Raw genomic sequence first — 24805 nt, forward strand, 5'->3', positions numbered from 1 at the left:
TTTTATAAAAACTTTTATTTTTAACGTTCTATAGAATATCACATTTTACGTATTCCTTTCCTTACGTCGATCTACATTAGTACTCACAAATTCTCACCCACTCATTTCACGTACGCAATCTCGGGCTCAAATAGAAATTACAAACTATACACAATGGTCATTCGCGTTATTTCTATGGTCATGTCGTAAATAAATACAGGATAACAGAGGCGATGCAATATGTCAACGATCAAAGAATGGAAGAAACAGGGTGGAGGGGGGTCATTGTTAACTTAATGGCGTTTCCTTTGTTATCTCCTTTAGTCGTTGGTTGTACGTCTGTCGGATCTCTGCGATGGGTTTCACTAAGTATATCGGTACATCGTCGTCTCGTCTCTGCAAGAAATTAACAATAATGGAGGATTAATTTACGAAACTTCAATTATAAAAAGAATACAAAGGGTAAGATTTTATCAAGAAGCTTCCACGTGACGAGAATTGAATTGAAAAAATACACAGAATTCATAGTATTGATATGCCCCTGAAAGTATTGCACGAAACAAAACTATGATTCACTCGATCTATACTCCGAAGTTTCGATCATCTTTTCCTAGTAACAATCTACTTTTTCAACTAGATATGATTCAACGAGGATGAAATTAAACGTGGATATGCGAAGTATTGCAAATAAACGATTACGAATAACGAATAAAAAAAAGTTTCACTTATGGAATGAATCGTTCTGAAAGAAATAGATACCAATTTGAGAGTTCCTTAATTTGCCTATTATTTGAATAAATCTTTCCCCATCTTCGTTGCTAAAGAATGCTTATGATTGTTTTCAGAACTATTCAGAATCGAGGTTTTGATATATGCAATATTTTCTGGAACATTTTAATACGATGGTGGACCGTTTACCTGGAAAAGGCATTCCCCTTCGAAGTCAATGAACTTCTGTTTTCTGGCCCTCAGCAGTAGGCCCACGCATTTGTCGTTGATGTGCGTGTAAATGTTGAACAGATCGCCGAACGTGATGGCGGTGATCTCGGGTTGATCTCGACATGGTGTCCCCTCGTGATAGATCACCTCGCACAATTCGACCACTTCTTTTAGAATATGTGCTGTGGCTTTACGACCGCGAATGTCCGTCAGAGATCCAGCTACCGGTCTGAAATCAACGACTCGTTTAGTTATCTCGTCGATTTAAAATTAAAACATCGAGAAATGGTTGGAGAAATAATTTTGAAAAGTATCCCTTTTGCTGGTTCTTCGAGCTAAGATTTAGTTTCATTGGTTAGCTCATCAACAAACAATGACCTCTGGTATCTCCTTGAATAATGTTCCAAAAGCTTTTTATGGGCCCAGAAAAAGAAGAAGGAGAAAGCGAAACCAAAGATACTTAAGTAATAAAAGGAAGTATAATTTAAAGTATACGAAATTTATTTGTTTTAAAATTTTTTGGCTTCGTTTTATATTTATTAAGAAATACGTGGCCTCAACAAAATTTACACATATCTCAAAATGATGGATAATCGATTTTGCAATCTTAAATATTACAAAATAAATTATTCGAAAATCAAAAGATTGTGTTTGGTAATTGGCTAATATCTATGGCGACAGTTACTGAACTCGCCATCAGAGGGCTACCCTCAACTTGTTTCTCTCACAAGTAATTGATCAACCTCCTATTTCCATATTGTAAGTCTCATAAGTATTCGTACCCTCGTTGCTTGTAAGAAAAATTTGTTGAAATCGAAGGATGCATTTAAAGTTTTGCAATAAATTGTTAAATAATAAAAGAAACTATAATTTGAAGTGTAAGTTTTTGACTTCGTCTCATATTTATTAAGAAATACGTGTTTCTTTTTGGAACAATATTCTTCACAAAATTTACACATAATCGATTCTGCAATCTTAAGTGTTAAAAAATAAATTATGATATGCCCCCATGGTTAGCTCATCGATTAAAAATTAAAACATGGAAGAATGATTGGAGAAGTAATTTTGAAATCGCTTTCATTGGTTCCTCGAGTTAAAATTTAATTTCATTTTTGACTTGCTTCGATTTCTTTTTAAACTGAATTTTTTGACGTACTCACCTGCCATACTCTTCTTTGGAGAACGTACGCTTCTCGAGGTTCAATCCGGACGTGAACGGATTTTTATTTTGCTTGTCTTTGTGTGTGTTCGCGTACTGGTTGAACATCGCTACCTTGTCACTCAAAGATTCCTGAAACACCGAAAAATACGTTGATTTTTTTACTTTTGTTAGAGAAAGGTACTATTTTTAAAAGATCTAACACATTTTAACAGCACGGAGTGTTGACAAATAAAAGTCGAACGAACGAATGTAAATGAAATTTAGTGATCTCATTTATTTTATTACTGATACTTAAAGCATTGCAAACTGATTTTTTGTTTAAACGTTATAAATTCAAATTTTGGAAGTGATTTAGTAAAGATAGTTTTCATAACAAACTGATAAACAAGGCTTTTCAATATTTCTTTAAAGTAGTTAGGTTGCTCATTTTAAAGTTAAATCCATTTACGGTGAACGAAATGTTTGTTTTATTCAACTGATATTTATAAAAATGATGGCGTGACAAAATTAACATGTTTATAAAATTTTGAAATATTTCGAAAGAAGAAAACTTAGACTTCCATCGTTTTAAAAATGAAAGAACGCAACTCGAATAGTAATAATGCGTTGATATCGGTGAAATTGTGAAACGAGGAACTCGAAAACACTATTTTACGTCGCTAAAAACTGTGGAGGAATACTCGTATGGGGAAGAAACGTCCAATAGTCGAGGGAACACTGTGGTCTCGTTGTCAGGGTTAATAGTGGGGCTTCTAATCCTCAAACCTGTCAATGCCATCGAATAATGTTCGTGAAATACATACTTCTCATACGCAATCGCAAAAGAAGCTTCGAAAATAATAAAATAAATTTTATCCAATGTAGTTCTAAAAATAATCAAATTTTATTCGTATAAACTATACTGGTGTCGTCATTTCTTGAAGCAGTTATTATTATTCATTTGTTAATTGGAGAAACCTCTTAGTAGAAAAAAGAAATAATACACATGGAGAAGCAAAGTAAAAATTATACAATATCATTGCTTATAAAATTTTGTAAAACAATTAATGAACAATACGCTGCAAGGATACTTGATAAATTCTGAATATTTATTATAGTCAACTTCAGAATGAAAAAAGATAACATCTTTGTTCGATGAATGCTTTCTTTACGAGTTAGAAACACTTCGATTGCGACAGAGTTTTGCAAGTGTGTCTGAGAAGATTGAAAACGCAGATATCGATGTAGAAGTCTTTGTTAAACTACAGCAACACCTGTTGCAATTGAATAAGTTAGTGATAAACAGTATCTGTCCCTAACAAATCCTCAAATTTCTCAAGAATTATTGCACAAACTCCGCAAAAGTTGTTTACAACTCAGAAAGGAAGTATTTCTAGTCGTATAACCAACGACCTATTTTCATCGTCGAGATGAGCAAACTACGGCCCCCAATGTTCGCCATTTATGTATTTCAAATATACATATGTTAGTAAACTACTGGTTACCATTGCTTTCTTTGTTCCTTCGCCTTGATCGAACAAAGAAATTAGTCTTCAATTTTTTAGCAGTAATATTTTAAAAACTCTACGTTTCGGTCTATTTTGAAGGCTCCTTTCAGTAAATAACAATTATATACATTTTCTAAAAATGCGTCTGACATGTAATATCTGCGAGGAAGATTATTGAGACGAATTTAAATGTAATATTATTATATGCATTAATATTAGGAATTTTTGTTTTAGAGTTTTCATTCTAAATTTTAATATTTCAATAGTAACTTTTGCAATTGCTTAATTTGCTTTAATATTTATAAAATGCCTGATGGAACATTTCCAACATTCGTCACTTAGTATACTATGCTTCAATTTCGTTTCCAATTTTTTGAATTTTTAGTAGACATGATTAATTAAAAATTTTGTACGCTACTTTCGATGCATGTTTGTGAATAAATCAGTTGCTTTTAAGCGTCAGAGCGAGTACCGTAACGCGCAAGAAATATTTGACAGGAGGCGAGTAGTTCAGTGGAATAAGAATGTTTTAACCAGACGTCAGAGTCAAGTTCATTGTCGAGTCTCGAGCAGTGCACGCTGTTGAAAACAAAAAGCTGAACGAATCGTTTGCTATCAGAGACGGGCAGAATTATTATCCGTACAAATATTAACAACAAACACTTGTCAAATAAAAATTATAATCGGAACTATCGAATATTTTACAATCGACAAATTAAAACGAAACTCTTCGAACAAATTCCTACAGTTTGATTTCATCGGTTGTCTATCGTTTGAATAAAATTAACAACAAACACTTGTCCTGTACTCGCCAAATAAAAATTATAATTGGAAGCATAGAATTAAACATTTAGTAATTGACAAATAAAATTGAAACTATGATGTCACTAATAAATTGCTGCAGGTTGCTTTCATCGGTTGTCTATCGTTTGAATAAAATTAACAACAAACACTTGTCCTGTACTCGCCAAATAAAAATTATAATTGGAAGCATAGAATTAAACATTTAGTAATTGATAAATAAAAATGAAACTGTAACGTCGCGAATAAATTGCTGCAGGTTGATTTCATCGGTTGTCTATTGTTTGAATAAAAATTTTGCCCAACTCCGTTCGCGACACCGTATTGAAAGATACTCACATACATCACTGACGACATTATTTCACTGTGTAACGTTTAAAAAAAAATTGATTAGAGATTAAACTATTAATACTGTTGTGAGGAATAGCGAGGAAAATCGAAAACTCGCGATATCGACTGTTCTATAGTGTCTTGTCGAACTCTCGGCCGGTGAATACGGCGTCGCGACGCCGCGCGTCTTTTTATAAGATGGTAGCTACGTCAAAAGGCTCCCACCAAGAATTTCCGGAGAGCCGGCTCGCCACCAGCCGAAATATTTGCCGCTTTCGCGAGCCAATTCCGCGCGAATTCGTTGCTTTTGATTGGATGCCAACGGGCGAGTCCGTGCACCGGAAATGATGAATCTTTGATTCCATCCTGGTCACATTTTCTGCCGACAAATTCATTCACGAACCTCTTCGAATCCATCTTCGACGATTCTGTTTCGACGCGTTTGTTTTTGTTTACGTTCGGAGATCGCCGTTTTTGATCGAATTTTTTCCTTCCACGCCATTGTACAAGATACGCATAGGCGTGCACTCACGAAACCATGGTGGACATTAATATTATTAATATAAAATTCCAAGTCTGTGGGTTTGTGATTGCTCCATAACTTCTGTTACTTTTGTCCAAGTTACATGAAATTTTGTTTAGTTGGTGAACTCTATATCGCCATATTTCTCTTTATAATCGAAGCTTCCTCAAATCTGGGGGTTTGTTATTGCTTTATAACTCCCACTATTTTTGTCCAGGTAACATGAAATTCTATTTGGTTAGTCTGTGCATCGCCATGTTTCTTTTTGTTGTAGACTTTTTTCCAAGTCTGAGAGTTTGTGATTGCTCTATAACTTCTGTTACTTTTGTCCAAGTTACATGAAATTTTGTTTAGTTGGTGGACTGTATATCGCCATGTTTCTTTTTGTAATCGAATATTCCTCAAATCTGTGGGTTTATGATTGCTTTATAACTTCTACTACTTTTTTCCACGTCATATGGAATTTTGTTTAGTTGGACTGTGAATCACCATATTTCTCTTTGTTATTGCATTTTCCTCAAATCTGGGGGTTTGTGATTGCTTTATAACTTCTACTACTTTTGTCCAAGTCAGATTGAATTTTATTTGGTTAGTCTGTGCATCACCATGTTTCTTTTTATTGTTGAATTTTTCCCAAATCTGAGGGTTTGTGATTTCTTCATAACCCTATTTTTATCCAAGTAAGATGGAATTTTATTTAATTGATGGACTGTATATCGCCATGTTTATTTTTGTAATTGAATTTTCCACAAATCTATGGGGTTGTGGTTGCTTTATAACTCCTGCTATCTTTGTCCAAGTAAGATGGAATTTTATTTGGTTAGTCTATGCATCGCCATGTTTCTTTTCGTTATCGAATTTTGTTCAAATCTGTGGGTTTGTAATTTCTTCATAACCCTAGCTATCTTTATCCAAGTAACATGGAATTTTATTTGGTTAGTCTGTGCATCACCATGTTTCTTTTTATTGTTGAATTTTTCCCAAATCTGTGGGTTTGTGATGTCTTCATAAGCCTACCTATTTTTATGCAAGTAAAATGGAATTTTATTTAATTGATGGACTGTATATCGCCATGTTCATTTTTGTAATTGAATTTTCCACAAATCTATGGGGTTGTGGTTGCTTTATAACTCCTGCTATCTTTGTCCAAGTAAGATGGAATTTTATTTGGTTAGTCTATTCATCGCCATGTTTCTTTTCGTTATCGAATTTTGTTCAAATCTGTGGATTTGTAATTTCTTCATAACCCTAGCTATCTTTATCCAAGTAACGTGGAATTTTATTTGGTTAGTCTGTGCATCACCATGTTTCTTTTTATTGTTGAATTTTTCCCAAATCTGAGGGTTTGTGATTTCTTCATAACCCTATTTTTATCCAAGTAAGATGGAATTTTATTTAATTGATGGACTGTATATCGCCATGTTCATTTTTGTAATTGAATTTTCCACAAATCTATGGGGTTGTGGTTGCTTTATAACTCCTGCTATCTTTGTCCAAGTAAGATGGAATTTTATTTAGTTAGTCTATGCATCGCCATGTTCCTTTTCGTTGTCGAATTTTGTCCAAATATGTGGATTTGTAATTTCTTCATTACCCTAGCTATCTTTATCCAAGTAACGTGGAATTTTATTTGGTTAGTCTGTGCATCACCATGTTTCATTTTATTGTTGAATTTTTCCCAAATCTGAGGGTTTGTGATTTCTTCATAACCCTATTTTTATCCAAGTAAGATGGAATTTTATTTAATTGATGGACTGTATATCACCATGTTCATTTTTGTAATTGAATTTTCCACAAATCTATGGGGTTGTGGTTGCTTTATAACTCCTGCTATCTTTGTCCAAGTAAGATGGAATTTTATTTGGTTAGTCTATGCATCGCCATGTTTCTTTTCGTTATCGAATTTTGTTCAAATCTGTGGATTTGTAATTTCTTCATAACCCTAGCTATCTTTATCCAAGTAACATGGAATTTTATTTGGTTAGTCTGTGCATCACCATGTTTCTTTTTATTGTTGAATTTTTTCCAAATCTGTGGGTTTGTGATGTCTTCATAAGCCTACCTATTTTTATGCAAGTAAAATGGAATTTTATTTAATTGATGGACTGTATATCGCCATGTTCATTTTTGTAATTGAATTTTCCACAAATCTATGGGGTTGTGGGTGCTTTATAACTCCTGCTATCTTTGTCCAAGTAAGATGGAATTTTATTTGGTTAGTCTATGCATCGCCATGTTTCTTTTCGTTATCGAATTTTGTTCAAATCTGTGGATTTGTAATTTCTTCATAACCCTAGCTATCTTTATCCAAGTAACATGGAATTTTATTTGGTTAGTCTGTGCATCACCATGTTTCTTTTTATTGTTGAATTTTTCCCAAATCTGTGGAATTGTGATTTCTTCATAACCCTATTTTTATCCAAGTAAGATGGAATTTTGTTTAGTTGGCCGACTGTATATCGCCATGTTTCTTTTTGTAATCGAATTTTTCGCAAATCTGTGGGTTTGTGATTGCTTTATAACTTCTGCTATTTTTGTCCAGGTAACATGAAATTTTAGTCTGTGCATCGCCATGATTCTTTTCGTTATCGAATTTTGTTCAAATCTGTGGGTTTGTAATTTCTTCATTACCCTAGCTATTTTTATCCAAGTAAAGTGGAATTTTGTGTATCGCCCTGTTTCCTTTCGTTATCGAATTTTTCCCAAATCTGTGTGTTTGTGATTCCTATATAACGTCTGCTATTTTTGTCCAACTAAGATGAAATTTCGATTACTTGGCGTGTCTATTTCAACGGAAAGCGTAGGCTCCTTAATTTGTACGTGGGAGTTTCTTTTAACGACCAGCTCATTTCTATTAGATATACATTAATTCTATAATTAATTAGCGTTTCCGTTACTCGGAAAAGACGGGAACTTTTTAATAGACTATGGAATTTCTACTCGGAATGCAATTTATTTTTGAACTGATAATCATGTCGTAAACTACACCACGTGTTTACAAGAAGATTTTGCAGCAAAGCAGCACCCACGAATGGGAATATAGTCATCAATACTCGAAATGCTTATTTCTGTTATGTTTATACGGGTTAGATTAGATTAGATCGTTCGTGGAACGTCGAGTTTCGTGAAAACCTCTACGATGCCCATTCGTAAGAGAAAATACGCAAGTACGGCGATCCCCGTTTGAACCGATATGAGGGAATCATCGCATTCCCGGGCTAATTTTAAATACCGACGTGTTTCGATGAAATTCCAACCATTGCACGTGGCCATAATTACGAATCGTTTCGGCTATCCGACGAACGCGACTCATTTCACGCGCCACGAATGGCAAATGAAACTATATTTAACGCCTCGAGAACGCACCACTCTTGGGCCATTCTAACGTTTGTAATTGTTAAAAGAACGAGAACGTTTTCGTGATCGTAAATTTCAATATTTTGCGTGCAATTTGTTATTTAAACGATCGAGTCTTGTTTAAGTTTAAAACTTTGAAACCAAAGTCTCGTTCGAGATGGATTTATTCCATATTTTCGTCTTGGATGGAATCACCTGGAAAGTATGAAATCGTGACGTTACATCGAGATACAAATTCTCGTTTTTTGATAAATGCTATTCGACGAACGAAAAAGTACTTAATATTTTGGGTTTTGGTAATGATTTATGTAGAAACAGTTGGATCGATAAATTTATGGTATATTAACGTTCATAAGGTATTGGCTAGAGACACACTCATTGGCAACAATCCAGTTCCCCACTGACATGGATAAAAAAAAAATGATCGATAGGCTCTTTCGGTCTAACTATGTCTACAAGAACCACTCAGAGAAATTGCTACGGAATTGGGCATTTTTTCAAAAATTCATGCCACCTAAACTTCCTTAACATCATTCTCTTCGATTTGCAACGAAAGTTAAGTGGAAATTAATTTGTGGCAATCAAGGGCGTTGACATTAGATCCAAAAACTCTGCAGTCTCCAATTTTCAACCATCGAAAACAGACATTTTATCGTATTTCATTTCTCAAAGACCAATTCAGAAGGAAGCAAAAAAAAACTTAGCCACAATTTCTTAATTTTTGCGCTATATCATCGAAACTGTGCATACTTTCGTAAAAGAAGCAAAATAATTTTGTTTCTATCGTCTTTCGATGGGCAAATGAGGCCCTGCAAAAATTCTTTAGAGACTTCAGGAATTCGAACTATCGCAAATTTTTTTTTTTAGCATCGTGACGCGTTCGTCTATTTTTAAAGCTCGAAATCGATGGATCGGTAAAAAGCTCGTTCCCCGGCTCGATCCAGCTCGTAGATCATCGGTTTGTCATTGATAAACTGTTCCTGGTCGAAAGTTAATTCGGGACGATCAGAACACGGTAACGCGATCTCCTCGTTAAACGAGTTAACCGGCACTTGTTTCGGTGTCTTTTTGGCATCGTGGCGGCCGTTAGAATTTCTTAGATTTTCACACGCTCGTCACGCGGGACCCAGCCAATTTAGAAAACGCCGTTCCGGAATAATTGGATCGGCAACGTATCGGCGCTAAATCATTCAAGGAAGATTGACGAGCATCCTCTGGTATCCCCTTGAACAATGTTCCAAAAGCTTTTTATGGGCCCAGAAAAAGAAGAAGAAAGCAAAACCAAAGATACTTAAGTAATAAAAAAAAGTATAATTTAAAGTATACGAAATTTATTTGTTTTTTTCTTTTTGAAACAATATTCTCAACAAAATTTACACATAATCGATTCTACAATCCTAAATATGTCAAAATAAATTATGATATGCCACCAAAAAATTCGGAAACCAACACACTATGTCTAGTAATTAGGCCTCTTGCCCTGCAGTCTGATGTCTGTGGCGACAGTTACAGCACTCGCCAGCAGAGGGCTTCGTTCACCTTGTTCCTCTCACAAGTAATTGACCAACCTCCTATTTCTATATTGTAAGTTTCATAAGTATTCGTACCCTCGTTGCTTGTAAGAGAAATTTGTCGAAATCCAAGAATGTATTTAAAGTTTTGCAATAAATTGTTAAGTAATAAAAGAAAGTATAATTTAAAGTATAAGAAATTTATTTGTTTCAAATGTTTTTGACTTCGTCTCATATTTATTAAGAAATACGTGTTTCTCTTCATAACAATGTTCTTAACAAAATGTATACATGTATAAAAATGATGGATAACCAATTCTACAATCCTAAGTATCACAAAATAAATTATAATGTGCCCCTAAAAAATGAGGAAACCAAAACACTATGTCCGGTAATTGGCTAATATCTATGGCGACAGTTACTGCACTCGCCAGCAGAGGGCCATGCTCAACTTGTTTCTCTCGCAAGCAATTGACCGACATTTCTGTATGTATATACGCTTCTCGACCCAGCATTCAAACACAGTCTTCAGTCTAAGAATTCTCTATTATACTTCTTCATACTTATGCATCTATATATCTTCTTCAATAAAGACATTTTTTGAAAATATCTCGAGATCTAATAATTTTTTTGCCATAGTACCCTAATCATTTTTTACGTAGAATGAACAGAAGAATCGATCTGTGTAAAAAAAAATATGCATTTCTATTTAAAGAAATGATGCAATTGTTAATTGCACATGCACTGCTGCATCTAAAAGAAATTTAAAGGCCTACAGATGTAGTGCTCTTCGAACCATTTATCTTTCTCCTTTGACATTTTTTCGTAAATGCAATAATAGCGGAGTTATGACTTGAAACAATTGCTTGGACCACCCTATACAGGGTGTTCGGCCACCTCTAGCAAAAATTTTAATGAGCGATAGTAGAGGCCAAAATAAGACGAAAATCAAGAATACCAATTTGTTGATGGAGGCTTCGTTAAAAAGTTATTAACGTTTAAAGTGCCGCCCTTACTGAATTTTTTTCTCGAAAATGCGCAAGATTTTGGGGGTATGTCTATTCACCAAAAATGACTGTAATTGAACCCTACAACCGAAAATAATTTTTCCACAACGATTTGCAATTTTTTAATTTTCTCGAATAATTTCACACCTTCTCTATTTTTTTTCTCGAAAGTGGGCAGGATTTCGTGGGTATGTCTAAAGACAAAAACTGATTGTAATTGACTCCCGCAACCGAAAATAATTTTTCCACAACGATTTGCAATTTTTTTTCTTCGTTGAAAAATTTAGGCACCTAATTGGATTTTCAGTAAGGAATTTTTTTCTCGAAAGTGCGTACAATTTCGGAGGTATATGTAATGATAAAAAATGATTGTAATTGATCCCCGCAACCGAAAATAATTTTTTTAGAACGATTTGAAAAATTTTTTTTCGCCGAAAAATTTCAGCACCTACTCGATTTTTTTTCTCGAAAGTAGATAGGATTTCGGAGGTATGTGTACTCACCAAAAATGATTGTAGTTGACCCCCGCAACCGAAAATAATTTTTCCAGAACGATTTGAAATTTTTGAATTTAATTGTTAATAACTTTTTAACGAAGCTTCCATCAACAAATTAGTATTCTTGATTTTCGTCTTATTTTGGCCTCTACTATCGCTCATTAAAATTTTTGCTAGAGGTGGCCGAACACCCTGTATATCTTCATAAAGCTTTTAACAAATGTATGTTATAAAAGAATAAGCAGGACCTGCTAGTATAATCGTGGGTTGCCTTTATTGATTCCACTAGCAGACCCCAGGACGAAATGCATATAGCAAACGATTTGGAACAGTCTGTGGGTCATAAGTGACCCCCAAACGGACCAACCCCACGAGTCAAAAGAGAAAAGCTGGTACGAAAAGTCAGTAATTATACTTGTGACTCGACCAAATATTTCTATATTCTCGGAACGCATTCCTCGGGAATTTAGAGAGCCAAAAAGACACTTCTTTCTACTCGTTGCACGAAATGAATCACTCGAAGGCGGCCCACGTATCGGTGAGGACCTCCCCCGTTTGAAAACAGTGAATTCTCTGACGCATCGCAAGTAAATTTACTGCGAAACGTCCGCCGTGCGACGTAGAGTGAGTACGCGGCTGTGGAATTTCGCGTTTACTATTAGAATCTCGAGGGCAACTCTCTGACGTGGTCGTTCATTGATGGCCGTGCACATCGGACGACGCAAAAACTGTGATCTAATTTCGCGTTTCCAGTTCGCCCGACAGACAACGAATGCTCCTTTTACGGTGTCAGTCCCGCGCTAGCCACTTGGAACGCGTTCGAAAGTTCGCGCTAAAAGAAGAATGAACAAAGATGGCCGTCCGAAGTCATACGCACCGCGCGACGACCGGTTCGATAGTTTGTTTATTCACGACGATGGAACGACCACTTGAGCCTTCGTCGGATTCCGCGGATGACGTTCCGCGTCTTGGAAGAAATTTACGCTACCGAGTAGTATCGTGGAACGTCGCGATTTGGAAATAGATTTTGGGAGAACAGCCGTCCTTCGAAGCGATTTAGGTCAGTGTCTCTCAAATCACGATCAAACCGGTTTAAAATTGTAATTTTTACTGTGCACAAAACCATCCGATCGCTTAAAAGAATAATATTGTGTACAGATTAACAAATTAATTATTGAAAAGGCTTTTTTAAAACTAAAACTTTTTTTAAATTAAGTCCAACACGCAGTATACAAATCTCACTATAACTTTCTCGAAGACTCGAAAAAACACTCTGCAGAAGATCCACTCGAGACATTATTTAGTTAATAAACATTCACATCCATTCCTACAATTGTTTTAAAGGTTGAGCCTTCTATTTTACTCTGAAATTTGTTTCAAAATTGAAACGATCCCTGAAAGTGTAAACTTTGTACCCATCAAAGTTGCTTCTTTCAAGTTGTTTTACGAAAAAAATTTTTTTATTAAAATATAAGTACATTTTCTCTAGAAAAAGCAGTTTTAAATAACATCGATGAAATTATAATTTAATTTTATTCTAGTGAGTCTATAGGAAGGTGAGGTCTGAGAAACACTGGCTTAGATAATTCCGAGATTTGTTTAGTCTTAGGAAAACAGGTGTGTATGCACGAGCCAGCGGGAGATGGATGATAACATGTACTTGGCAAAGTGGTTTACGAGGATCAATGTGCGTAGTGGGTCGTAACGATTACGTAAAAAAAAGATTTTACATATAACTATGCGATTATTAATGTATTTAAATAACCATGGAGATATGATTAGTTTGCTGTAACTTCTGTGTTGCCTCGTGAAAATGTACGACTCACTTAGAACACTATTTATTGCGAGATTAACGATAACGATAATTATAAAATTTAATTCTGGGTTTAATCAATCGCCAGAGAGCTTAAATTGCAGTTTAACTTATCAGAAATTCAATATCAAATGCAATAACAACTCCCATTGTATACGCTATTCGACTTACGGTTTGAAAAATATGAAAGCTCGAGGAATTATCTCATATCGTTTTATACTAACAATACGTGCATTTTACTGCATTTCACACGTGTTATCGCGTCCCCAACCAATGGAGTGAATAATCTCGATGACATTTTAATTATCAAAAATAAAAGACTATCGAAAATGTATAATTTACTATTACAATCTCAATTTTCTGTAGTTTGTATCGGAGTTATTTTCGCGTTTAGAAATTGATAAAGAATTGCAGATGTCCCTTAAAAAGAAATAGTGCAACTTCGCCTCGGTGAAGCTGTTTCAAGAATTTATTTCAAGCCACCTCAGGAATTTGTTATCAAAATACTAGATGCGTCCGCATAGTAAAAATATCTATTGCTGCGTCAAAGAATGTTTGGACCGTGTTGCGATGGACCGTGCACTTCGGACTCATCCTTCACGGTTAGATCGCAGAAAATTAGGTGGATATTCGTGCCTCGTTTCGTCTTCAATTTCCTCCTGCCTCCGAGACAGCGATCTATACGCGTACGCGCGATTTCGGAATTATTTTATTCGCTCGAACGACGTAAACATCGTAATAAATTAGGAATAAAACTAGCTATATTAAAATCGATAAATTCTCTCCGTTCAACGTTTTCAATCAACCGTTCGAGGTCGTCTTCGAGGCTACCAGAATAGAATAATCTAAGTTATAAAATGAGAAACAAACATTGAACGAACTATTTAACAATTAAATGTGTGGATAAAGGGTAAAATAAGATAGTAAATCATGAGGGTACAATATATAGGGCGTTCGGCCACCATTGGGAAAAATTTTAATGGGAGATTCTAGAGGCCAAAATAAGACAACAATCAAGAATATCAATTTCTTGATTGACGCTTCGTTAAAAAGTTATTAAAAAATTAAATTAAAAAATTTCAAACCGTTCTAAAAAAATTATTTTTAGCTAGGGGGGTCAATTCCAATCATTTTTGGTCAATAAACATACCCCCGAAATCCTACCTAGTTTCGAGAAAAAAATTCATTACTGAAAATATAATGTCTGATCATGAATGAATGATTCCCCTGAAATTTCATGTGTTTCAAATCGTTCTAAAAATATTACTTTCGGTTGCTGGGGTCGATTACAATCATTTTTAGTTATTACACATACCTCCGAAATTCAACGCAATATCGATAACAAAATTTCTTACTGAAAAACTAATGTGAGGCCTTGAAATTTCATGCGTACCTTTAAAACGTCATAACTTCTGAACGGATTGAAGGATTTCAATGTATCAAACGGCAAATAACGCGTATTTTAGTGAAGAATATGTAGGAATTCTAACAATATTGAGAAAGTTGTTCCTTCACCCTGTAAAATGAGAAAAACTCAATAAAAATGGTCCAATTTTCAAACAGCCATAACTCCTACAATAGTGAATATATTTCAGTGAAAGATTTTTCTGAAGTAAAGTTCATGGGTACCTACAAAAAAGTATTACACAACTTTTCTATAGGGCGTCAAACCAAATTACTAAAAATCAAAAACGAATTTTTAAGAAAAATCGATAGGGGTGTCTAAATTCGGCGAAAAAAATAAATTTCTAATCGTCCTATAAAAATTATTTTTAACTAGGGGGGTTAATTGTAATCATTTTTGGTCAATAAACATACCCCCGAAATCCTACCCAGTTTCGAGAAAAAAATTCATTACTGAAAATATAATGTCTGATCATGAATGAATGATTCCCCTGAAATTTCATGTGTTTCAAATCGTTCTAAAAATATTACTTTCGGTTGCTGGGGTCGATTACAATCATTTTTAGTTATTACACATACCTCCGAAATTCAACGCAATATCGATAACAAAATTTCTTACTGAAAAACTAATGTGAGGCCTTGAAATTTCATGCGTATCTTTAAAACGTCATAACTTCTGAACGGATTGAAGGATTTCAATGTATCAAACGGCAAATAACGCGTATTTTAGTGAAGAATATGTAGGAATTCTAACAATATTGAGAAAGTTGTTCCTTCACCCTGTAAAATGAGAAAAACTCAATAAAAATGGTCCAATTTTCAAACAGCCATAACTCCTACAATAGTGAATATATTTCAGTGAAAGATTTTTCTGAAGTAAAGTTCATGGGTACCTACAAAAAAGTATTACACAACTTTTCTATAGGGCGTCAAACCAAATTACTAAAAATCAAAAACGAATTTTTAAGAAAAATCGATAGGGGTGTCTAAATTCGGCGAAAAAAATAAATTTCTAATCGTCCTATAAAAATTATTTTTAGCTAGGGGGGTTAATTGTAATCATTTTTGGTCAATAAACATACCCCCGAAATCCTACCCAGTTTCGAGAAAAAAATTCATTACTGAAAATATAATGTTTGACCATAACTGTCTGTTACCCTGAAAATTGAAAAGTTTGAAATCATTGTGAAAAAATTATTTTCGGTTTCGGGGGTCAATTGCAATCATTTTTGGTGAGTAGACATACCCCCGAAATCCTGCGCATTTTCGAGAAAAAAATTCTGTACTGGCGGAAATTCAAACGTTAATAACTTTTTAACGAAGCTTCCATTAACAAATTGGTATTCTTGATTTTCGTCCTATTTTGGCCTCTAGAATCTCCCATTACAATTTTTCCCAGGGGTGGCCGAACACCCTGTGTAAAGAACAAAGTCCAAGTGTATTAATACCTAATATGTTTATATAGATTATAGAAAGTAAAAATATGTACAAAATTGTGAAAGTTTTCATTTGAGATCATCTAGGTATTGAGAAGTTTATTTAGGATGAACATTTCTAGAAAGCATCGTGTCGGTCACCGGTGACCGGCACTCAAAGTGTTAATCCTTCAAGTGCCTTTGTTAATTGCAAAAACTTAACCGTGTATTTTTATATTTACGAAGCAAATTTTATCATCTAATTATAGTGGATATCGTATTTGCCTATTTTTTAACACCTTCTCAGTGACATGTCTCCTTAAAAAAAATTATTAAAATTTGAACAACGGGCTTTATCGTATATTAATATACATTTAAGATTAAAGGTCGAGTCGTGCCAGAAGGGTGAAAACTTCTGAAACATTCCAAATATGCTGCTGGAATTGACCAGTATAGAATGTCTGATATTCGACGGGCACCTAGAACGCGCGCGCTCTTAGCGAAAAGGCGTCTGACATATGACTGATAGTATCCACTTAGTTACGAATGGACAGTCGCGTTCGAGTAGCGTGAAAGAACCAAAAAAAATTTAGATCTTCCCCTTACCACTATCTTTTTTTTTTAAATAGGAAACAAATCTATGTTAAAAAGATGCAGAAACGTATTTCTTGCGTTAATCGTCGATCATTCGAGCGATACAATCTTTTCCAAAAGCTAAAGTCAAGTACCCGGAATAGAACAAAATTTTAGTATCCCTATTTTTCACAGTATTTACAAAGAATTTATTTCACTGAAAAATTCAGGGATTTTTAACAACTTCCCAAATTATTCTTTTTAATTACGATTCCAAAGAGTCTCGAACAAAACTATTTTACAATACGATCTTTCGTGAAAAATAGGGAGCGTAAAATAAATAAATGAAAATGACGATAGTTGGGCGGTTTAATTTTTTTCCTTTGTCTCAATGAATTTCCCCGGTCTGTTCGTGGTCGTTGCAAAGTTTCTAAAATTAATTCGAAGGAATTCGACCGCGATTTAATCGAGATTTTCATCGACGTCCTTCGAGTGGCGATGCTCCGTGGACATTCTTTCGCTGGCGGGCCGTTGTCACCGCGGAAAAAAGAAGAGCGCCGACCGGAACGTATGCAAGAAAACGGTCCGGAATGTCCGTGTGAAGCTAACGTAACGCGTCGGATCAGGTCCCAAGCACGTGCGGGATATAAATAATTCCAGAAGCCACGGGCTCTCGAGCTCGCGCGATGTTTCGTTTCGTGTGAATGAAGACTACGCCGCGTCCTTGTAAACATCCAAGCGATACGAATAAACTTCACGACGGGACACTACGATGATTAACTGACCCAGCATTCCGAAATTCCTCTTCATTTTAATAGGGAACTGTCTCGTACGACGCGAAAAATTCGAACAATACGATCGAAAATTGTTTTACGCGCGAAACAATAAATTGTGATTTTTGAAACGTTATTATTACTTGTTAGGTTCGATGATCGACGATGCAAACCATTGCAAAGCATTTCTAGTAACACCTGGTATTTATAAAATAATTAGTAATTGATCGAAATTATTTTGTGTTACGAAACGTTATGTATAAATTAAACAAATGTGAGACATACGTTGGTTTAAATTGAAAGATAAGTAGATTATTGTATTTTGATTAGAAGAGAAGAAGAATTGGAAGAAATTAACGATGTTAGTGAAAGGAACTTGAGTATGAAATAAAGGGACAGAAGAAGTCATCATGGATAATAAATAAAGGATAAATTTTGTAATTTGTGTATATGTAAATAGTAACTCTTGCTAATGGCCTGCGAAGGTTTACTCTTAATAAATATCAAATATAAAATGAAATTCAAATTGCAAAAAAGTAATTTCTACCAGTTTATGACGAAAATAAAAAACGAGTTTTCCCAAGGATGAAAAGCCATCTTTTAAACTTTTTGAAAAATATTAATACACTGGACTATGTATTTAATAATTTTGTAGTTTATATAAATGTGAATATCAACCCTTGCTAATGATCTTTCAAAATACAACCTTAATAAAAATAACAATTGCAATTGCAAGAAAATAAGAAAAAGGAATAATTTCCACCATCTTATAACGAAAATAAAAAATCAGTTTTCCAAAGGATGTAGAGTAACATTCTAAACTCTTTTGGGCCATATTAATCTACTAAACCATATTTAATAATTTTGTAATTTATATAAACGTGAATGTCAATCATTGCTAATGGCTTTTCAAGGTACAACCTTAATAAAAATCAAATATAAAAACAATAATTACTATTGTGAGAAAATAAGAGGAAGGAATCATTTCCACCATCTTATAACAAAAGTAGAAAATCAGTTTTCCTAAGCATGAAGAATAACATTCTAAACTCTTTTGGACCATATTAATCTACTAAACCATATTTAATAATTTTGTAATTTATATAAATGTGAATATCAACCCTTGTTAATGGTCTTGCATAGTACAACCTTAATAAAAATAATAATTATTATTGTGAGAAAATAAGAGGAAGGAATAATTTCCACCATCTTATAACAAAAGTAAAAAACGAGTTTTCCCAAGGATGATGAGTCACATTCTAACATTTTGAACCATATTAATCTACTAAACCATATTTAAGAATTTTGTAATTTATACAAACGTGAATAGTAACTCCAGCTAATAGCTTTCATGGTTCAACCTTAATAAAAGTAACAATTGCAATTGCAAGGAAATGAAAGAAGGGAATGATTTCCACCATCTTATAACGAATATAAAAAACGAGTTTTCATAAGAATAATCGGTCACATTTTAACATTTTGATCCATTTACTGGGCCATGTTTAATAATATTGTAATTTATATAAACGTGAATATCAATCCTTACTAATGACCCTTCAAGGTACAACCTTAATAAAAATCAAATATAGAAAGTAATAATTTTTATTTAAAAAAAATAAGTGAAAGGAATAATTTTCACCGGTTTGCAACGAAAGCGAGAAACGAACGAATGGTTTCCCGATGATCGTGAACTGCGCAGCGATTCGACGTCTGTTGGCACCGACCACGAGATCTCGGGGTAATTAGGCGAATCCGCGTCAACCGGCTTACATAACCGCGGCGGATTTGACTCATAAAACTTGCGAGTTGACACCGGGCTGAGATTTAGATCGTCCTCCCCTGCTGGCGTTGCCCTCTGGGGAAACGTTGAATGGCGAAATCGTTGAAGTTTTCCGCGGCGTCGAGACAGAATTCCTCCGCGACGCCGTCGAGGACCACGACGAACCGCCATTTTATAAATAAACCTCCGCTCGACGAAAAAAAGTTTCTCGGATCCAGCCACCGAACGAGAATGGTCATTCGGGGCCAAATTGGACGACGTTTGGAACGACGATTCGCTTAAATTTTCGGATATATCGTTAGCTTCTATACTTGAACGCGCCTCGAAGAATTTTGTCAGTCGTTCGAACAGCTCTGATGATTCGTAGCTGTTCGAAACGGTCGGTGCCAAACGTTTTTCGCACAAATTATTTTCCATTTCTGTTTTGCCAAGGTGAATCTTGTGTCGCTATATTTTTGAAAACGCTTCGGGTACAGATATACATTTACAGCGATACCGTGAACCGAGTCTGCCAAAATTCATTAAGAAGCTTCTGATAGAATCTGATTCATTGAACGGGGACGAATTTACGAGGGATGCTCGATTGTAACTTTGGAAATTTAATTCGACGTGGATTCTAGCGAATGGCGTCTCGTTCGCTTGATACGACGGTTTATTTCAGCCCCTAACCAATGAAAAGGGGAAATTATGCGAACTGTCTGGGCAAGGGTGAACGCTGGCGCCCGACCAAGGTCACGGCTAAAGAAATTGCGTCCTTTCCAGCGTTCGGCGACCTTTTTTTGTGGCTTGAAATATCTTCGATAAGGCTGACCTTCGCGCTGCCAGAATCGCTGACAAAAACTAATTCGGTCAAACGAGTTGACACGGTTGCAGCGAGCATAACTCGCGGTCAACCTTGAGTTGAATTTATTTAGAACAACGTGTAAATTCGATTTATTCCCATAATTTATATTTTCTGTACGCGTGATTGCATAATCTGACAATTGTAAGTAAGTCGTGCCATTTGTCTTTTCACTGATTTGCAATAACGTTGACGAGTCTTGGCTACAAATTATTTAAAAATAAATAGATCGTGTGAATTTGTAACCAAATCTTAAATTTGATTTTATTCAATAGTTGATGTGGATCTCTTTTGATGAAACAGTGTAGCTAACAGATCATAGTGTTTTCATACGATGCTACGAAACAGAACGCCATTCGTTCGCAACTCCGATAAAATTAAACTGAAACCTGTTTTATTAGTGGACAATCGATTTTGCGCTACGGTCTTTGCCCTTATGCCTAACCTATTCGTAAATCGATGCTGACCCCAAGGGAATTAAAACAGTAACGTAAATGCATGTTAACATTTTAAGAGGGAAATCAGTGCACTTAGAGACGTAATGATCACGAGAAGTTTTTTATAATACGTAGTTGTACAGTAATAAATAATGTAGTTTCCTGGGTCGTATAAATTATGAAATTTTTCAATCGTTACAAGGGGAAATGCATTTACGTCATGCTGATGGAATTTCACACTCATGAACATATTCTTAATCCAAATAAATTAATTAGATGTATATAAAAGGACGAGCAATCATCATAAGTTTGATGTTGTACGTCATTTCTAATTTCTGAAAAGATCTGCAGGAATATATCGAAGCAACAAAAATAAAAGAACCTACCTAATGCTGTGGAATGAGTAAATAGAATATTTATATCGTATTATGACATACAAGTTTAATATACTTTCAATATTTCATATTTTAGCTATTTTAACTCAATGCATCAATAATTTGCACTTTGTAACAACTTATTCTTCCTACGCTACTGTTTTATTTTTGTATTATCGATACAAATATTTCTCTTATATGTTTCTTCTTAATAACTTCTAACGACCTCTATCACTGCTACTGCTAGCCACTGCTGATCACTGCTAGTCACTGCTTGTCACTGCTGACCACTGCTGACAACCTCTAACTATCATTCCTGGACACTGCAAGCCACTGCAGGGCACGGTTAGTCACTGTTGGTCACTGTTATCCACTTCTAGTCACTGATTACCATAGTTGACCACAACTGACAACTGCTAACGACAGTAGGCGATTGCTGGTAACTGCTGACAACCTGTACCTATCACTGTTGGCCACTTCTAGCCACTGCTGATAATTGATAACCACTGCTAGTCACTGTTGGTCACTTTGGACCACTGCAGACCACTGCAGGTAAAAATGTTAACATGCAAGCAGTGGTCAGCAGCGGTTTGCAGTGGTCAACAGTGACTAGCAGTGACTAGCAGTGCCCTGCAGTGGCTTGTAGTGGCCAACAGTGATAGGTACAGGTTGTCAGCAGTTACCAACAATCGTCTACTGTCGTTAGCAGTGGTCAGTTGTGGTCAACTACGGTAATCAGTGACTAGAAGTGGATAGCAGTGATCAGCTGCGGTTAGCAGCATCCAGGAGTGATACATAGACGTTGTCAGCAGATGACTGCTGGCATCTGCTGTCGTTAGCAGTGACTAGCAGTGATCAGCTGTAGCTAGTTGTGGCCAGCAGTAATACTTAGAGGTTGTCAATAGATGCCAACAGTCATCCCCTTTCGTTAGCAGTGGTCAGCAGTGACCAACAGTGATCAGCTAGCAATGATAGTTAAACGTCGTCTGCGATTCAGGCGTAATACATACTCCGGGCATCGTACTAGACTTGAGACTGGAGTGGGTCGAGATATCTGAATTTGAGGGTGAGGGTAAGAATGGAGCCTGCTATCCCACTCAGGAGCTATCTATTATTCAGACTACAGTCTGGTTGTTATACTTATACTACGTTTTGCGATAGATAAGTATACTAAGAACAATTCGATATTTTTTTCTTCCTTCAACGGAAATAAGACGTCGTACGACGATCATCAGAAACGGTCATGCGATGGATCATCAATCGCAGCCAAGGCACCGGGATTCGCAAACTCGTTTCCCGTTTCGTAGCGAGTGGCTCTCGTCCAGGTGAGAGCAAATGTGGATCGCCGTTTGCGAATACCTTTGCGTGACTAATATAGCCGCGGGTGCCAAATCGCTCCGCTCGGTTGTCGCAATGAAAATCTTCGAACTCCGTCGGACGAGTGTCGCGCGCGTGTCGTTGACACTGTTAGCTGTCGCAATGTTGATCCCGCGTTCTTTGCGAACGTTTTCCTGGCGTTCAGAGGACCAAGAAAATGTCAACTGCGTTTCGTGGCGCTAGCGGACGGAACGTCGACGATTCACGCGCGTCTCGCGTGCCTTGGATCGAGAATCTCGAGTGTAAAGCTATGTCTCGAGATCGGAATTTCGGGCAAGACGCATTTAATACTAACGCGATTTTATTTAGGGTCTATGTAGACCCACGCCTCACTCTTGTGACATTCGTGGACGAAATATATTCGCAAAAAATGAGTTTCGCTAACAAATACTGCCTTTGGATAATGGCTCCTTGTCAATCAGGAGGTCGATTTGAGCAAATGAAATTGAGCCTTTTCGTGGGGTCAGTTGACCTAATGTGAAATGGTTAGCGCTGCGCGTTTTCGTCACCTTGATAGGGGAAGCTGAGCTTAGGTTGAGGATAGCATTAAGTTTTCGGATTAGATTCGTTTTTGATCGAGACTTACGAACTCGACTAGACTCTCCACAAGACGTTTCATACTCTTGCGTAACACGAAGTGCAACGGGCTACAGTTATCGATATTTTCTCAAACACCAGTTTGGGTGGTCCTTCGAACACAAGGAAAGGGAACACAGTACAGAACTGTGTAATACGCACGGTCCGCGCAGTACATAGCACGTGGGCATAGTGCTTCGTGGCCGAAACACCCACCCCTATACCACCCTCAGTGGGTGGGATTTCGAATATCTGAGAACTGGCCCACGAGGGATGGGCAGGTGTTTGATTGGATGCACAAGGTCTCCACCTATCTTGGAATATGTATAAAATCGCGGGGCATAGGACTTTACAAGTTAGAATAAGACAAGAACTCCATAAGAACACCAGTAAGAACATTGAAAATTAAACTGTTAACACATGTACATATTTGTAATTAAATTCAAGTGTTGTAAATAGTATTGAACCTTCTGTTTACTAAATAAAACGGCTACACGAACATAGTGGGAGCCTACACTGACCCTAATATCAACGAGGCGAGTGATGCCCAATTATAGTGCTGGAAGATGGTCTACGGAAGCACGACGACAAAAATATCGTGTTCATCGAAATAACGGACGATATCGACGAGAAAACGAGCGGATGTCGAACGGACACGGAAATCGTGACTTTCTGGGTTGGCTATTTCGAGTCCATGGACGATATTTTCGCTCCTCCGCGTCACGGGTTTGGCTTCCACGGAACGACGAATCGACGAGATTCGCGCGGCAAATCGCGTCGGAACGGCCCGTCTCGCGGATATCCGTTCCGGAAGATAAACAAACAAGGTGTTTCTGGTGAGTCGGAATCGTCGATTCCACGGGATATGGGTCATGGAACCGAGAAATTCCTTTAAAAGCATGAATATCCGCGTTTCGTCGAAACTGTCCAAACGGAAAAAACGCTATGATTCGATGCACGCGATTTTTGCATCTCTAATATTCAGGTATGATATTTCGTAAATATCACGTAGAATCTGTACCTACGCTTATGTGAGTTAATTCATTGGCATCAACAGCAGTCTGACAGACGGCCAAAACAGATTGGGTCCATTCATCAGACAGTCGCGATGTGGTTGTTACTTTCGAAATATTTCTGCCTCGTTATTAACAATAATGCAAAGGCAACATTTTTTTGCTTCTGTAATTATCCAAGATACATGATTATTAACACACGATTTAACACAGTATTCTCGTTTTACGACAAGTGTGTGCTTTTTTAGTAATTTCTCCGATAACACGAGAAAATAATTCTAATAGTATCCACATATAATTCTTGAAAATTGCAATAAAACATATTAATTACAAAAATACTTCACATTTTTAGTACACACATATTGAAGGAATTCTATATCATTAAAATCACCTGTGCTATAGAAAAATTTTAAGGGGGTAGTCTCGTGTGAATGATACAAAATTGAACCATTCTTACTTTTCTTAAAGGAAATGTTACATCTGACGTTTCTATATCATTAAAATCACCTGTCCTATAGGAAAGTTTTAATAAAAATGCGTTAAAGTGAGTTCTACGTCCAGTCAACCAGTGTTTGGTATTTCAGCGTCGAACCACAGCTGCCCTCGAGTTCGTTAAAACAGCAAAAATTTCACTTCCGTTTAATCAATTTCTCTTCTGTTTGCTCAAAGAAGCATTCGAAGTGAGCAGGCTGCGAAAGCTGACACACGATGGGACCCCGCTGTTTGTTTCAACAACGCTTCGCTGTCCTACGCATCATATGCAAGGTAGACTGATACTGTTTCGGCCACGAACAAATATTCGAATGTTTAACAAATGTTGCTCGTGGTCGTTGCGT

At 36.2% G+C, this 24805-nt stretch overlaps 1 protein-coding gene and 2 long non-coding RNA genes across 8 annotated transcripts in view; 2 read left to right on the forward strand and 1 right to left on the reverse strand.

Moving 5' to 3' along the window:
* LOC122401810 (actin-binding Rho-activating protein-like) overlaps positions 1-24805 on the reverse strand; it is a 26574-nt gene continuing 1769 nt past the window's right edge. For 2 of the 3 annotated variants that reach the window (XM_043404176.1, XM_043404178.1), the window contains exons 2-4: positions 2079-2209; positions 898-1147; positions 1-375 (exon numbers count right to left, since the gene is read on the reverse strand). In XM_043404176.1, the coding sequence (XP_043260111.1) occupies positions 268-375; positions 898-1147; positions 2079-2209 (489 nt within the window). In that variant the 3' untranslated portion in view covers positions 1-267. Of the gene's footprint in view, positions 376-897; positions 1148-2078; positions 2210-4707; positions 4871-24805 lie in introns of those variants that run through there. The other variant, XM_043404177.1, reaches the window with a different exon arrangement.
* LOC122401812 overlaps positions 12256-24805 on the forward strand; it is a 17509-nt gene continuing 4959 nt past the window's right edge. The window contains exon 1 of the long non-coding RNA XR_006259463.1: positions 12256-12653. This is a non-coding gene — a long non-coding RNA (uncharacterized LOC122401812). The remainder of the gene's footprint in view (positions 12654-24805) is intronic.
* Positions 22377-24805, forward strand: part of LOC122401811 — a 3335-nt gene continuing 906 nt past the window's right edge. The window contains exons 1-2 of one of the 4 annotated variants that reach the window (XR_006259462.1): positions 22377-23792; positions 24488-24734. This is a non-coding gene — a long non-coding RNA (uncharacterized LOC122401811). Of the gene's footprint in view, positions 24735-24805 lie in introns of all 4 variants that reach the window. The other 3 variants (XR_006259461.1, XR_006259460.1, XR_006259459.1) reach the window with 3 other exon arrangements.

Source organism: Colletes gigas, unplaced genomic scaffold, assembly GCF_013123115.1.
Source record: "Colletes gigas isolate AHSC1104 unplaced genomic scaffold, ASM1312311v1 Colletes_gigas_Sc00028, whole genome shotgun sequence".
Classification (NCBI taxonomy): domain Eukaryota; kingdom Metazoa; phylum Arthropoda; class Insecta; order Hymenoptera; family Colletidae; genus Colletes; species Colletes gigas.